Source organism: Sinocyclocheilus grahami, unplaced genomic scaffold (genome assembly GCF_001515645.1).
Source record: "Sinocyclocheilus grahami isolate Dianchi unplaced genomic scaffold, SAMN03320097.WGS_v1.1 scaffold428.1, whole genome shotgun sequence".
Lineage (NCBI taxonomy): Eukaryota > Metazoa > Chordata > Actinopteri > Cypriniformes > Cyprinidae > Sinocyclocheilus > Sinocyclocheilus grahami.
In genome coordinates, this window is record NW_015505607.1 from 715,085 (window position 1) to 729,031 (window position 13,947).

The window sequence follows — 13,947 nt, forward strand, 5'->3', positions numbered from 1 at the left end:
AAGCTTACATCCCAGTTTGCAGTAGCGACCCTGATGATCATGACGGTTCATATTAGCTGTGGAGTACCTGACTGGCACGTTACCGCTGATGGATCTAAGTGCTTCTTGCACCGACATCTCTGCTGCGATCGAACTGATCAGTCAGAGATAAACACTAGTTCACACTACTATTTTTGTACCAGAAGAGGGCATCCTTACGAAGAGAAGGGATCATTGCTGAAGTGTGTGTTTGACTGATAAGACATATTTAAAGTTTGGGACGTAAGCTGACATGCAGAGAGAGGACTTCCCATATGATCCGTGCTGCGAACCGATATATGGCTATAACATGATGCTTTTTTTTTCAGTTTTGCGATACTGACGGGGTAAGATTTCTGCCTTTTTAGTTCCTGTCCATTCCCATTCTGCCTTGCCCAGCCCCTCCGACAAATCTGTCCATTTCCTGACTGTGTTTCCAGGCGCATTAACCCCTCGCCCTCCCGCTCCCCTCCATCCCCACCGTCTCCCTCCTTCAGACGTAGCAGAGGTACAGGTAAGTCTTCTCTATCCTCCAGTCCGGGGGGATGTCTTCGGGCTTGTGGCCCTTCATGTGCTTCTGCATGGAGGAGAGGCTGGGGCAGTATTCCAGGCAGATGGTGCACTGGTACGGTGAGGCTCCGTTGTGGGTACGCAGGTGTTTGATCATGGCCGAGTAGTCCCTGGAGCGCTGGTGGCAGAGCTTGCACTCAAACGGCTTCTCACCTGCATGGAGAACAGAAAATGTCAGGACTTTGCAAGATATGTCATGAGATTTTGTACACTGAATGGTGCTGTTGATATTTGTGAACACTAGGGATGTCACCATGGGCGACATTTGACTCTTGAGTCGGCGGGCAAGAAAAAAAAAATATATATAAATGAAATAAATAAATACATTTTCAGATGCAAATTTTTTCGGATGCAAAACAATGCCCTACCATATCGCAACGCATCAAAGCAGTCAATACAACACAGTCAAGAATAACTTAAAGAGGTTGCCACCGTTTAGTAAACTGTGGACTAGCTTTGGCTCTTCCTGCTGACTTGAATGGTGATGCTTCCCATTTGTCAGTTGATGGCCTTTCATTTTTAACCAGAAATGTGCATGCTGCTTTTCTGATGTTCACTGAAGTTTTCCGTGTCTTTTTCCCGTGTTACTTGAAATGTTTCCGTTTTGAATCGTTGTTACCAAAGCACGCGAGGAAAAAAAAAAAGATCAGTTGTGGGACTATATTCTGTCATAAATCGCATACCATTCATTGCTGAACTTTCTACCATCCTTTAAATTACTGGTTGATATGCCCCGATCTCAATAAAGTTTACTCAAGCTTTTGGTCCGTGAATTAGATCTCGCTCGGGACACACGCTGGCTGTAGAGGTTTGGCCAGGACCTGTTCCAGAATTAAATCAACATATTTTATGTTCCGTCCATTGCCAATCACTGCTATTTCGAGAGTGAATCCCGCATAAATATGCCGATGTCATTCCCGAAACTTTGCAGGGTGTAGCCTATGTGTCCAAAAAATGAAAGTTTCATACAAATTCTGAATGGATTATACCTTAGAAAGTGTGCAAAGCGCGCTCCCTGTATCACTAAAAAGCGTCACTCATCTTCGTTCATCGCGATCTTACAAAGTTCCGTTATAATCAATGAAGCTCTCTAAACTGCACAATGAATTTCTTATTTACATTGGGCCTGCACGTAGTCATGAGATGATTCACGAGCGTACAAAACTTAAAAACTGCAGCGCTTTCAGCGGTGAGTGAATTCTGACAAAACGTTTCTGATTGGCCATTGCATTTAATAAATCAACAGATATGTCTGTGATTGGTTACATTGCTCAACGCTGCAAAAACACGCTGAGGGTATTTAGCGCCTGGCTAAGCGCTCCAATTGCAGCGAGGTCGACATCAGGGATTCCATGATTAACAATTTGCCCCCCCCCCATGTCGCCCATGGATATCACCATTCTCAATATAATATTGAACCGTTTTGTATGACATGCACTGTTCAATACGTGCTTGTGAATTGCGGTTTTTTGGTTTTGCTTTTAAATAATTTCTGTGTGCTTTTTATTTCTCTCAGAATTGGCGCTGTTTGTGTGCCTGTAAGTACACGTGCCGAGATGAGGAAACGTAATGCCTCCCTGCTTATAACGTGCATTTGAAAAAGCAACACACTCGAAACATGTTCCCTTGTAATGACTTGCAATGAGAGGCGTTTCTAAACATGCCGTCCAACAAAAGCGAACATCATAACATTTTTACTCCACAACATCAGTCAAGTGTTTGAAATAACTTCCTTTTCTGATCTGGTGTAGCTTCAGAACGAAGCAGAAAATATATTCTGTACTGTAAGAAAGTCTATGTCGATTAGCAATGGATTATAAATATACGTAATAATTTTGAAAATACCTGAGATGGCTTGAAGAACACAAATAAACTATATTGCCACAGGCGAGTGTTTATTGTAATACTTCATCATTCAAAACGTTTCTATTTCCTGGCGTCATGAGTTCTATTACTTCTGTGATGCATATGTGGAGTTTCTGCACGAGGGCGCCCTCCAGGATCCAGTATGAATGAAACAAACATTTCATGTGTTTATAGCACTCCATTATGGCCAATCCGTCCTATTTTGGGTAAAAAATAGGAAAAATGCCTCTCTCAAAAGAAATTTTAAGGAGACGTATAATAATACACGTCCTTTCTCCATTGTACAGATGTTTACAGGAAGTTTTTGTTGTTTATTTGATTTAAAAATCAAATTTAAAATGGCAAAAAATACTCTGATGTGCCAAGCCATCAGAACCGAACCAAATACTGTGGTAAAAAAACCGAGGTATGAATTGAACTGTGGGCTAACTGTATTGTTGCATCCCTAGTGAACACACAAAAACTAAAAAATTGTTCTAAGTTGAGATTTTAAGATTTACATGAAAGTATAAGGAAATGTGTTCTAGGGTTGAGTAACTTGAGTAACTGGTTACCATACCAATAAATTTTTTTTTGCATTAATTCAAATGTTTTGTGTGTGTGTGTGTGTGTGTGTGTGTGAAAAATTTAATTACAAATTATCAAATTATATATCCAATATGAGTTCATACATATTTAAAGAAATAAATTAAATAAATTAAATTGTGACAGTAAAGAGATTTACATTGTTACAAAATATATATAAAAAAAATGCAGTTAAAAAATACTAATACTAACAATAATATAAAAAAAAGAAAGAAAAAAAAAATCATGAAAAACAGAGTTTCCACAAAAATATTAAGCGGTTTTTAAAAACGATGATGATAAAAAAATCTTTCTTGAGCATCAATCAGCAATGATTTCTAAAGGATCATGTGACACTGAAGACTGGCGTAATGGCTGCTGAAAATGCCACTCTGTCATCACATGAATCAATTACATTTTAAAATATAATAAAAAAATTTTTTTAATTGTAATGATATTTCACAATATTACTGTTTTCACTGTATTTTTGATAAAATAAATGTAAGCTTGATGAGCATAAGAGAAAAAACCCTAGGAATTATTTGGCAAATACTGGGAAAGTCGTCTATACAACTAGTTTTTCCTCTGTTACCTCTTAACGGACAAATGTAAAATTTTGCAGCATAGTGTAACAAAAAAAACCCATCATGATGGAACATAAGTGTTGCATTTGTCAAGCTAGTTACATAGTTAAATTACATTTGTTTCTTAGTTCAGAATGTTGTCTGAAACCTCTTAAAGAGACATTAACGCAAAGCACAGCACATTTGTTCTGACAGTGAAAATAAGTCATCTAAATGTTGACCTTTAAAAATGTCACTAGGGAAAGCATTGATAAGTTGAGGATTTAAGAATGCTTGTGTTGGGTAAAGGTATCCTGGGAATGCAAAGTCTCTGTGTTGTTTGTTCGGGTCTTCTGTTTGTTTAACGGAGGCATTGAGAAACCTTGACCTCGGCAGTTCGAGCAATGTCATGTCTGTCTGCGTTTGTGTATGCGAAGGCCCTAATGAGACGGTCATTAAACCGTAGAGACTCCAGTGATACACGCACGTGTGGTCATTGTACTTTAACTGCACTGTAAACAGGGCAGCTTCAGATAACCAGGCAATAATGAATTGCAAATGGAGCCGAGTTATTGATTGGTCATCGACAGGAGCGGGGCTGCCAATGTCGATGCTTCATCAAGCGGCTCCCTTTTTGCATGCGGTGGCCTTTGACTGTGAGCTTGTCGTTGTTCTTGTTATCTCGGGAGCTCTGCACGCACCACAGAGGCTTTACTCCATCCCCACCGCACCCAAAGAAGCCAATTATTTGACAGGCTTTCTTCATAGTTTGGCTTAACGGCATCGCTTTTTGAGTGGCAGAGAGGAGGGGAATGTCTGGTGTCCGTCATGTGCGTCCGAGAGATCTGGTCTCTACAGTACCGCACTAATCCCCTTGTCAAAGAGCGAGCTGAAAGCACTGGAAATGGCCTGCCCTTTGGTGTGGGCTTTACAGAGTGCGGAGATGTAGGAATCAATCAGATATCACCTTAACAAGAGGAAAGGGGCTCTTTGCACAGGTCTGAAGCCAAACAGAGGCATGGCCTGCGCTGGCATCGGCCTTAGCTGTGATCTAAAGATCTGATGTGATGCTCGCCTGCTGACAAGGATAACAGAAAGCTGCTACATACGACCGTAGTGCTTAACGTGATTTAAGTAGGGCATGTTACTGGAAAAGTAGTACAATAAACCAATGAGGACTATAATACCCAAAGAAAGCTATCTGTATTCCCATTCATCATGGCTTGATAAAACGGGAAGAAGTGTACAGTACCTGTATGGACACGGTAGTGGGTCTCTAGCTGGTGTTTGAGGCTGAACTTCTTGCCACAGCCGTTACATTCATAGGGTTTCTCTCCGGTGTGGATGCGCTTGTGTCCCTTCAGCGTGCTCTCGTCTCGGAAGCAGCTGCCGCAGAACTCGCACTCAAATGGATGGTCACCTGCGGGACACAGGGTCGGTCAGTATATGTAGTATATGCAAGTTAATGCTAATCATAACAAGATAAGAACTGAATGAATGAACTTGCACCAGACAGACATTATAAAGGCTATAATCACCTTATATTACGACTAAATTAAGGTGTCATTTCTGTACCTTTAGTTACAGAAAATGGCATTGATGCAGCGTTGTGAACTGATAAACAATTGATAGAGCCATAAATACAGTGTTTTACAATGATGCATATTGGAAAGCAATCTTCCAATGAATCATTTGCACAGAAACGACTATAAATAATCAAATGAAAAGTTGGTTTTCAAAGTGTATCATTGTAAATCAAAATGTAAAAAGGATAGAAGAATGAATTTTACAACCACAACACCTTTCATTTCAATAAACTAAACTCACAAAAAGGCTATAAAATGAAAAGATTTAAAAAATGTCTTAAAAGAAAGATAATAGGAGAACATTTCTATAAAGAAAAAATATGACGGAAGAAAAAAAAAAACAACAACAATGGACAATAACCCAAGTGATATTTCTTTCTCATACAAAGCATTAAACAGCTGGCCTACAATATTTATTTGAAATCAAGCCATTACAAGCTCTCAGTACAACATCATCAGTTGTCTGTTATAGGTCATTGTCATCTGTATCGTCCTGCCTTCCTGCACTGTAATGGATATTCAGAGGTCAGTAATCAGTGATATTATGATATGCAGGGGTGTTTCTTATTCTGCTCTCTGCACTAATTGCGTTTCTGTGTCTCACTATCAGCTAACCATATATCACTCTCTCTCCGTACAGATGCACGTCTCCGCCAGGCGTGTAACGTTCCCCATATTTAATGCATTTCACTTCTGTGCGGAGGGTTTAAGTCATCGTTTATGACCTATGCGTTTCATTATCTGGCTGTCCGAGCGGCACTGTGCCTGGGAATAAATTGCATTTCTCGTTATGTACTGTCATGCTCAGACTCTCGTTACCAGACAATGTCAATTTCCTCAGGCACGTTTTGTGGCAAGATGCAGCTAAACACCTCGCATTTACACAGCTGCTTGGGCTCCACCGTCTTCGCTTCACCAGTAATGGGAGAGAAGAAAAGCAGGGGGAGATGACACAAAACAGGGAAAAAAACCCCATACATTTCAGAAATCAATAAAAGTGACAGTATTTATTTGTGTGCATGAAGTTATCAGTCGCTGTAAGAAATTTGGCGCTTCAAAATGCCTCCTCCGCAGAAGAGATCACAATCCATCATGCTCCCTGACTGCTCTCCGGCACGCGACGAGAATAGCAATCGCACCAAATTCACCTGACTTTAATTGAGCCTAAGCTGGCGCTTCAATCGAAGACATCTGCGCTAGTCTCCAGAAAACTGGCCACGAGTTAAATCCGCAGGCTTGTTTCTACCCTTGGTAAAAGCATCTTTAATCTTTATTTGACAAAATAATTTGTGACAGCTCTCTCCGGATACCACAAGGCATAAATTCATATCGTAATACTCGCCTGGTATTTTTTTGAGGCTACCTGTTATGTAAATTCAGCATGTCACCGCTATAAACAGAAGGCAATTTGCTTATCAAATTCTGTTTGGCGGCTTTGCTTTGTTTGGAATACATTAAGCTTTGAGGCAGTAAAGATACAAGGTGATAGATCAAGATGCTGTCACCGACTGCGTGTTCCTCGGTTCCTTTCTGTGTCTTTCTGTAAGTCTGGTGGCTGTGAGGCACAAATAGTGTGGAAAAGACATTTGGGAAGCTCGGGGGCTGACACCTGCGTCCCCCTGCCCTAGGGGACTGCTGTGGTGGCGTACCTGGCTGGGGTCTGTGGGCACCGCCTGCCGCCTGGCAGGGCCGACGCTTACGTTAAGGCAGGGGCCGAGTTCATTATGCGCTAAGCAGCGTAAATCAAGGATCCATCACTGCCAAGGTCTCAACTGGGCTGCACTATCAAACACAGCTGCGAACACAAAACACCCGCCGCAGATGGAAAATGGGCTCCGAATAAAACACAAGCACAGAACAACAACGGAATATTAACGAGGCACGGCCGACAGCATGTGGAATGGAGGGGGGAGCGAGGGGGCTGCCATGATTATCAGCCCTAATGGATGCCAGCATTCACTCACACTGCATGTGCCTGTAAAAGTACACGAGCAAGTGCATTCAAGAACAGAAATTCCTCTATAAAATCAGCAGAAGCGCGTGTAATCATTCTCTGAAATCCTGTCAAAATTGGTTCTGCATCAGCATTTAGGCAGAGGTATGACTGAAATCAAATTTAAGCTTGGGCTTGAATTACTGAGTAATGACTGTGTGGGCCCATAATCACTCATTTAAGTTATTTTTGAGTGGGCACCACACATGGAGAAAACAGGGATACGTTAAGTTATTGCTCCACTGTTTCTACAGAGCAGTGATTTAAGTGTACATACCTCAGAGAATACCTGAAAATATTTCACTTACCTATATTACTGAAGTTATTTGATTTAACCTATACAAGCAAATGTTTGGGTTCTGCAAGATTTTATGTTTCTTAAAAGAAGTCTCACGTGCTCATTTGATCAAAAACAGTCAAAACAGTAATATTGTGAAATATTATTACAATTTCTATTTTAATATGTTTCTATATGCTGATTTGGTGTTTAAAAACATTAATTATTTATCTTATTATTATTTACATCTTTGATATATATAAAGTTCAATGGAAGAGCATTTATTTGTCAGTCAAAATCTTTTATAACATTATAAATGGAAAGAAATATCAATTCCACAGTTTTGAACTCAATTTCATGTACAAAGAAATCTGAAAGAAGCAGATTTCTAAATTTCAAAATTAATAAAATGCTGAACTGCAATATCTAAAAAAATATAATATGACAACCATTTTATGAAGCAGTCCTGATGGATAAACATTTGTACAACATTTGTGCAACACACATTTGTGAATGTATGTTTCGTTCATGGTTAATTATTTATTTAACCATTATAGATTCAATGATACTTAAATTCCACTATACAAACTGAGCAAATGACTTAAATGTATGTTAAACATAAATGACAAAATGTCTGTTGAACCTAAATGACAACATGTGTTAAACATCAATCTGCAAATAAATTAGCTGACACGTCTTTGAGAAAGTCTATGATTGAAAGGCAAACAAGGTTTTTTATATAAACCACCTGGTGAGTCAAACACAGTAGTGATTGTTTTAAAGTAAATCACTGTTATAATGGTGACTTTAATTATATTAACACAATAAGTTCAAGGAAAATATTTCTGGTGTGGTGTTGATAAAAGGGTACTTGAGCACTATTTGACAGGGTTGTGGGAGTACATAAGATAAAAAAAGGTTGGGAAACACGGCTCTGGAGGAATATCCGAGTGCTTATCACATCGGCGACTCAGTTTCCAGCATTAAAAAATACACTGTGAATGAGATCAAGAAGAGCAAAGCAGAATTAAACGCAAGCAATGAGTCTTGTTTTTTGTCCTCTTTTTAAAAAAAAAACTTTTCAGTGTTTTTTGCAAGTGCCAAAAGCAGTTTTTCCCTTTCAGCTCCTTGACAAAAGCCCCCACATCACATTAAATGGGTGCTTGCTAGCACTCATAATAATTTGATACACGCCTACAGAGAATTGGGTTCAAACTAGCGCGACGCTGCATCACAGCCTCTCTCTCCCTCCGCCGTGTCTGCGGTGAAGCAGACTGTTGACATTTATGCATGCAGGCGGGAGCGTCGGCTCCAATGTATGGTCCGGCGAAGGACAAGTGAGTACAGTAAGTGCTCGGCTGCCTTGTACCGTCAGCCCCCCAATAAAGGCCGGGCGGCCCATAAACAGGCAGGCTTTGCTCATCTCCCGCTTTCGCTTCAAATATTCATCCCTGCCGCCACAGAGTAAAGCAACTCTGACACGTCAGGCTGTTATTTAAGGTCAGAGACGATGGGGAGAAAAGGCTTTCTGGAGAAAATGGGATTCATTTCCAGCGTCTCATATTTGGAGACAGTAATGTAGACTGTTCCCCGAGTCGTCGCATCTGCTCAGCAACACATCTGGCCACATGGGGATGGAACCGCCGTATAGCAGGACTAGCCCGACTGGGGAGGGCGATATCTGCGCTGTCACAAGCCATCACAGCGCTTTGGCCTTTCACTAAATGACATGTCACTTCAGCCTGCTATCTTCATTCCATCCACCTCCATCCAGAAAGTGACGGGATGACAGGTGGGAAAAAAAGCCAAAACAATGACTGTACCAGGATCCTGATTTAAACACTCTACAGGGTGAATCACATCTCAGCGTGTTTAAAATACTCATTCGGCTTGACGGATGTGCATAAAACATCAAAGCATCAAATTAGTATGTCTTACTGATTCATTCCAAAAATATGGCTCCCGAGGCCATCGGTTATGCACAAATGCGCAACGTTAAGACACACAAACTTAGGTAGTAAAGAGCTGATTGGGAGACCTGTATGTGAACGGAGATGGCGCTTGAGTGCGGTGTGGCTGGGAAATGTGCGGTTGCACTCGCTGCAGATGTAGCTGCGCACGCCTGCGTGGACCTCCATGTGCTGCTGCAGAGCCGTCTGCGTCTGGAAGCGCTTCCCGCACAGCAAACAGAAGATGGCCATATCTGAACCTGAGAACAGAAAGAGTGAGATGTTAGCACGAGTGTACGATTTCATTTACAGTATGTATGTTAAAGTCTCTTGACTAACTAAACATAGCAGCATTGGCTTTTGGAGCAGGACTGTTATTTGCCTGACACCTTATAGAAAGAAAATCATTATTTTGCAATTTAATTAGCCAATTACAGGTTCTTGTGAATCACATGATCACTGCAAAAGCTGGACAATCAGGCTAAAAAAGACAATGATTCATTTAGAAAATACACTCAGTCTCAGTGGATCAATAGGAGAATCTAATTCAGTACTACAGGGTGAGATGCACATATAATATGGTGCCACAAGAGGTCAGCGGACAGATAAAGGAAATGACAAACAACTAGAGTGGTTGTTGTAGAGTGGCTGGAATGAATATTAGCAAATCACTGAAATCTCTGGTTAAAAAAAACCCCACTCACATCTGGGTGTTTAAATGGATAAAGGGGCAAAGTGAGCAATTTTTTCCTTCTCTTTTGCTTTACTCTCATACACAGACTCACACTTCTTTTTTTCAATGATCAGGCTCTAGAAAACTCTGGGGAAAGTGGGAGTGTTTTAAGCTCCGCTTCTATTTCATGAGTCGATAACACATCTTTGGGGCAAAGCTGCCACTAATTTAAAAATCTATGAGGAGCCCCAGTCTCATGTTCATAAAGCTCGATCAATCAGCATTTGCTGGGGAAAAAAACAGGAGCGATTGAGAGGATGTTCTTAAATCTCAGGCAGTGCAGCTGTATTGCTGCTTCTCTGCAAATAAATACTGACAAGCCTTCCTTCTGGCTTTCTCTGGGCCCTGCCATTTCCCTCCCCCACTCGCTGTCTCCATCTTTAATGACTCCTTGCGTCTCTCAGTTTATTGATAAAAAGGAAGGGGGGCATTGATTATGGAAGGAAATCCCAAAGAAGTTTGGGGATGTGAAATGCAAGTTTGCTTCAGGAAGGTTCATGGCAAAACTAAAGGCTCTAAAGAAACTTAAAAAGCTAAATTTAAAGGGGGCGGGTGGAGGGAGATGAATGACAGGGTGACGGGGGTAGGGAGGAAAGGCTCTGAGGAATGCGAGAGGTTAGGTGGACTCTGACCCAGGGAGCTCAAGGGTCTGGATGGGGTGGAGGGAAAGACTAAGCCACATCACCAGTGCTGCTCTGTGATTGCTCTTAAAATCCCACATTATTGGTGACAAAGATTTAATGATGATAATTTACCCACTTTTCATTTCAAGTATTCCCCTCACAGAAGAGCCCAATCAGTGACCATGCACTATGGACCTTGTCTTTTTTTTTAATAGCTTAACATTTGGAGATTTGGCCATATTTTGGATCAATTACGTACATTACACTGTTAGCATACTACAAAGAGAATATTTTCTAGACAATATTTGAATAATTGAGCTTTGTTTTAAGGATTTTTTTACCAGTAAAATAACACATCATACAGTTCACTCCTAATGCACCGTATTTCTCAGGTGGTAAGAACACTTCCATTGAAGAAAGAACACTATTTTGGGAACAGGAGAAGGGCAGGGGGGACAGTTGATAAAGCGGGAGCCATGAAGGGAAGTGCAGTGTCCATGTGATTGGTGTTAGCTGGAATTAAGTGTTCCTCTGTGTGAAGTAAAGAGCGTCACAAGTAAATGGCCTAGCTGGGAGAAACTCTTCCGTGCGGTACTGAAGGGTAAGGCAGAGAAAAAGAACTAGAGAGAGAGAGAAGTGGCTGACCCACTAGCCTCTATTACAGTGCAAAATTGAGTTGGACAAAGTAACACCTGGATAGAGGACTGGCTTTGGCTGCTGCTGCCTGAGTTTTGGCATAATTTACCTCCACTCCTGTGTCTATTTATAAGGGCCTCTTGGCTCCATTGCAGTGTTAAGTTAATGGCCCTGAAGAAGCATTGGCCGTTACTTAGCGGGTGCGCCACACTGTTTAGGTATTGAGGGTGTTCCGCTTGTGTTCACCACTGCAAACACTTTCAAACTCCAGGATGGTTGTGCCCGCACCATCCCTGGCTCAGAAGACAACTTCTGGCAATACCAGAAAACCATGTCTAGCATAATATGCCACATAACACCTAGACATAATCACCTAGAGACCCAGTGAATTCACTTGACAAAAGCAGTTTTATGTCCTGTGTTGACATATTTGCTGTTGCAATAGGAAGTCGGAGGAGGCCATAGCGCAAGTCTTTGGTTACATTATAGCCATTAACAATTGGTTGCGGGGGAGGGACATTCTTATTCAAGGGATCATCTGATTGGACAAAAATCTGTGTAGTGCAGGATGAGCCATCAACATTTATGAATCACCAAAATTAATTTTCCCAGAAGAGATAGACTGTACATTTTAAATGCATAAACATGCTAGAAGAGAATGCAGTATACATTATAAATGCAATACTGTTTTTTACGATAACAAATTGAACAGGGCTGTGATTAAAACTTAATGTGAGAGTTAGACGAGGTAACTGCATTTCCCACAGGGCCAATGCTTGAGCTGAGAAACCCCACATGGAGAGCGTGTGTCGTTCTAAGCTGGTGAGACCAAAGTTAATTAGCTTGAGTTTCAATTCGCCAGTGCTGATGGAATACAAACTCCTGCTGCTCTCTGTCACCACTGCCGTGAGGTGTGATGTCACCTGTTGCTCAGCGAAGAGCTAGGAAATATGACACACCCGTCTTAAAGCTCCGCTTGGAATGTGTTAAAATGTGAGCCAAAATCATCACAATTAAAAGAACCAAAGACTTAAACTACTTCAGTCTGTGTGCATTGAATTTATTTAATACATGAGTTTCACAATTTGAGTTGAATTACTGAAATAAATGAACTTTTCCATGACATTCTAATTTATTGAGACGCACCTGTAAGTATGCAGGATGTTGGTGTTTGAGCAGATGTATCTGATGTGATGTGTCACTAAAGTTACTACAGTTACTGTATTAATTTTTGTTCCACCAAATAAAATGGTGCCAAATCAAATCAAGATCAGTGATGTTTGATCAAATCAGTTCAGGGAACAATTTAATGATTCATAACATCATATTTTTGTTCCTCAAATGAATCGGTGTGTTTGACTGAATCAGTTGAGTTTACATTCCAAGGACTCATTCAAAGACAGTCACATATTATTCATGTTTAAATCAGTTTTGAGAACAAATCAGTTTAATATATTTTTCAAAGACCCGCTTGTTTCATTCCTGAATGAATCAATGTTTTTGTATTAATTGTTTGAATAAATGATTCAGTCACTTACTCACTTGACGCCACCTACTGGTGTAAAAATGTAACCTATTAAATAAGTCGCTGAAAAAATCCCTAATATACAGTAATATTTCAAATAATATTAATAAGTGAAGTAATTTTTGCAGTCATTGTGTAGTAAATATAGGCCTATATGTTTAACCACATCCACAATTACGATTAGGGTCTCAAGTTGAAATGTTTTAACCATGCATGCAGAGGACATCCAGGCAGACAGACAGATTAGATGTGTCTGCAAAGCACATAGGCTTACAAGTCATACGTGAGTATCAGGAAAGCCAGTGCCATGGAGTATATATACACCAAGACTGTATGGTATGTGTGAAGCTTGTGAGAGAAGTTCATGTCTGACAGTGGGAGGGGAGTGAGGGGTCATGGGGGCAGCTGTTTGGGCCAGGTGGGGGGCAGGGCTGCCCGGGCGCTCCGGTGCAGAGGGGGCCTTGACAGCCCTGCTGAGCCTGGGGACAATGGGTGCTAGCAGGGGCTCAGGAGGGCGAGACAATATGGTCAAACTGGTGCCAAAACTATACAACCCTTCTAACATACACGGGGAGGGGGGATGGGGGGGTGTGCGTAGCCTCAAAAGAAAGCCCAAATATTTAGTCCCACAATTAGTATAATGTGCAAAACACAGAACTTTGGCTCAGTGTGAAACTGGGCCATCAAGAGAAATTTACTAATTCCTACTGCGCTCGCAAGCGAGCATATCTGTGTATAGCATGGCGTACTGAGAACATTAGTCACGAGAACCCCTTCGAGCAGTGTAATGATTTTCATGGGGACTGCATCTTAATTATAATTGGGATGTATAAATGTGAGCATTATAGGAGCGCATTACCAAAGGGTTCTATGTCTGAAGGGTAAAGCCACATCTAAAGGCTTTCTGACCCATTCATTTCCACGGTAACGTGATGCTGAATGAAATCCAAACAAGGGGTCTTGCACTCCGAGCGATTGGAAAGAAATGGTTCTCCCTGGCTTCATATCTCCCCTGTCTTTTTTCCTCCACGAATTAGATTTTTT

General features: G+C 41.1%; 1 protein-coding gene across 1 annotated transcript in view; it reads right to left on the reverse strand.

Moving 5' to 3' along the window:
• The window catches only part of zbtb16a (zinc finger and BTB domain containing 16a), a 133,994-nt gene continuing 120,047 nt past the window's right edge, over window positions 1–13,947 (reverse strand). The window contains exons 5-7 of the mRNA XM_016233353.1: window positions 9,476–9,646; window positions 4,834–5,001; window positions 1–741 (exon numbers count right to left, since the gene is read on the reverse strand). Coding sequence (XP_016088839.1) covers window positions 512–741; window positions 4,834–5,001; window positions 9,476–9,646 — 569 coding nt within the window. The 3' untranslated portion in view covers window positions 1–511. The remainder of the gene's footprint in view (window positions 742–4,833; window positions 5,002–9,475; window positions 9,647–13,947) is intronic.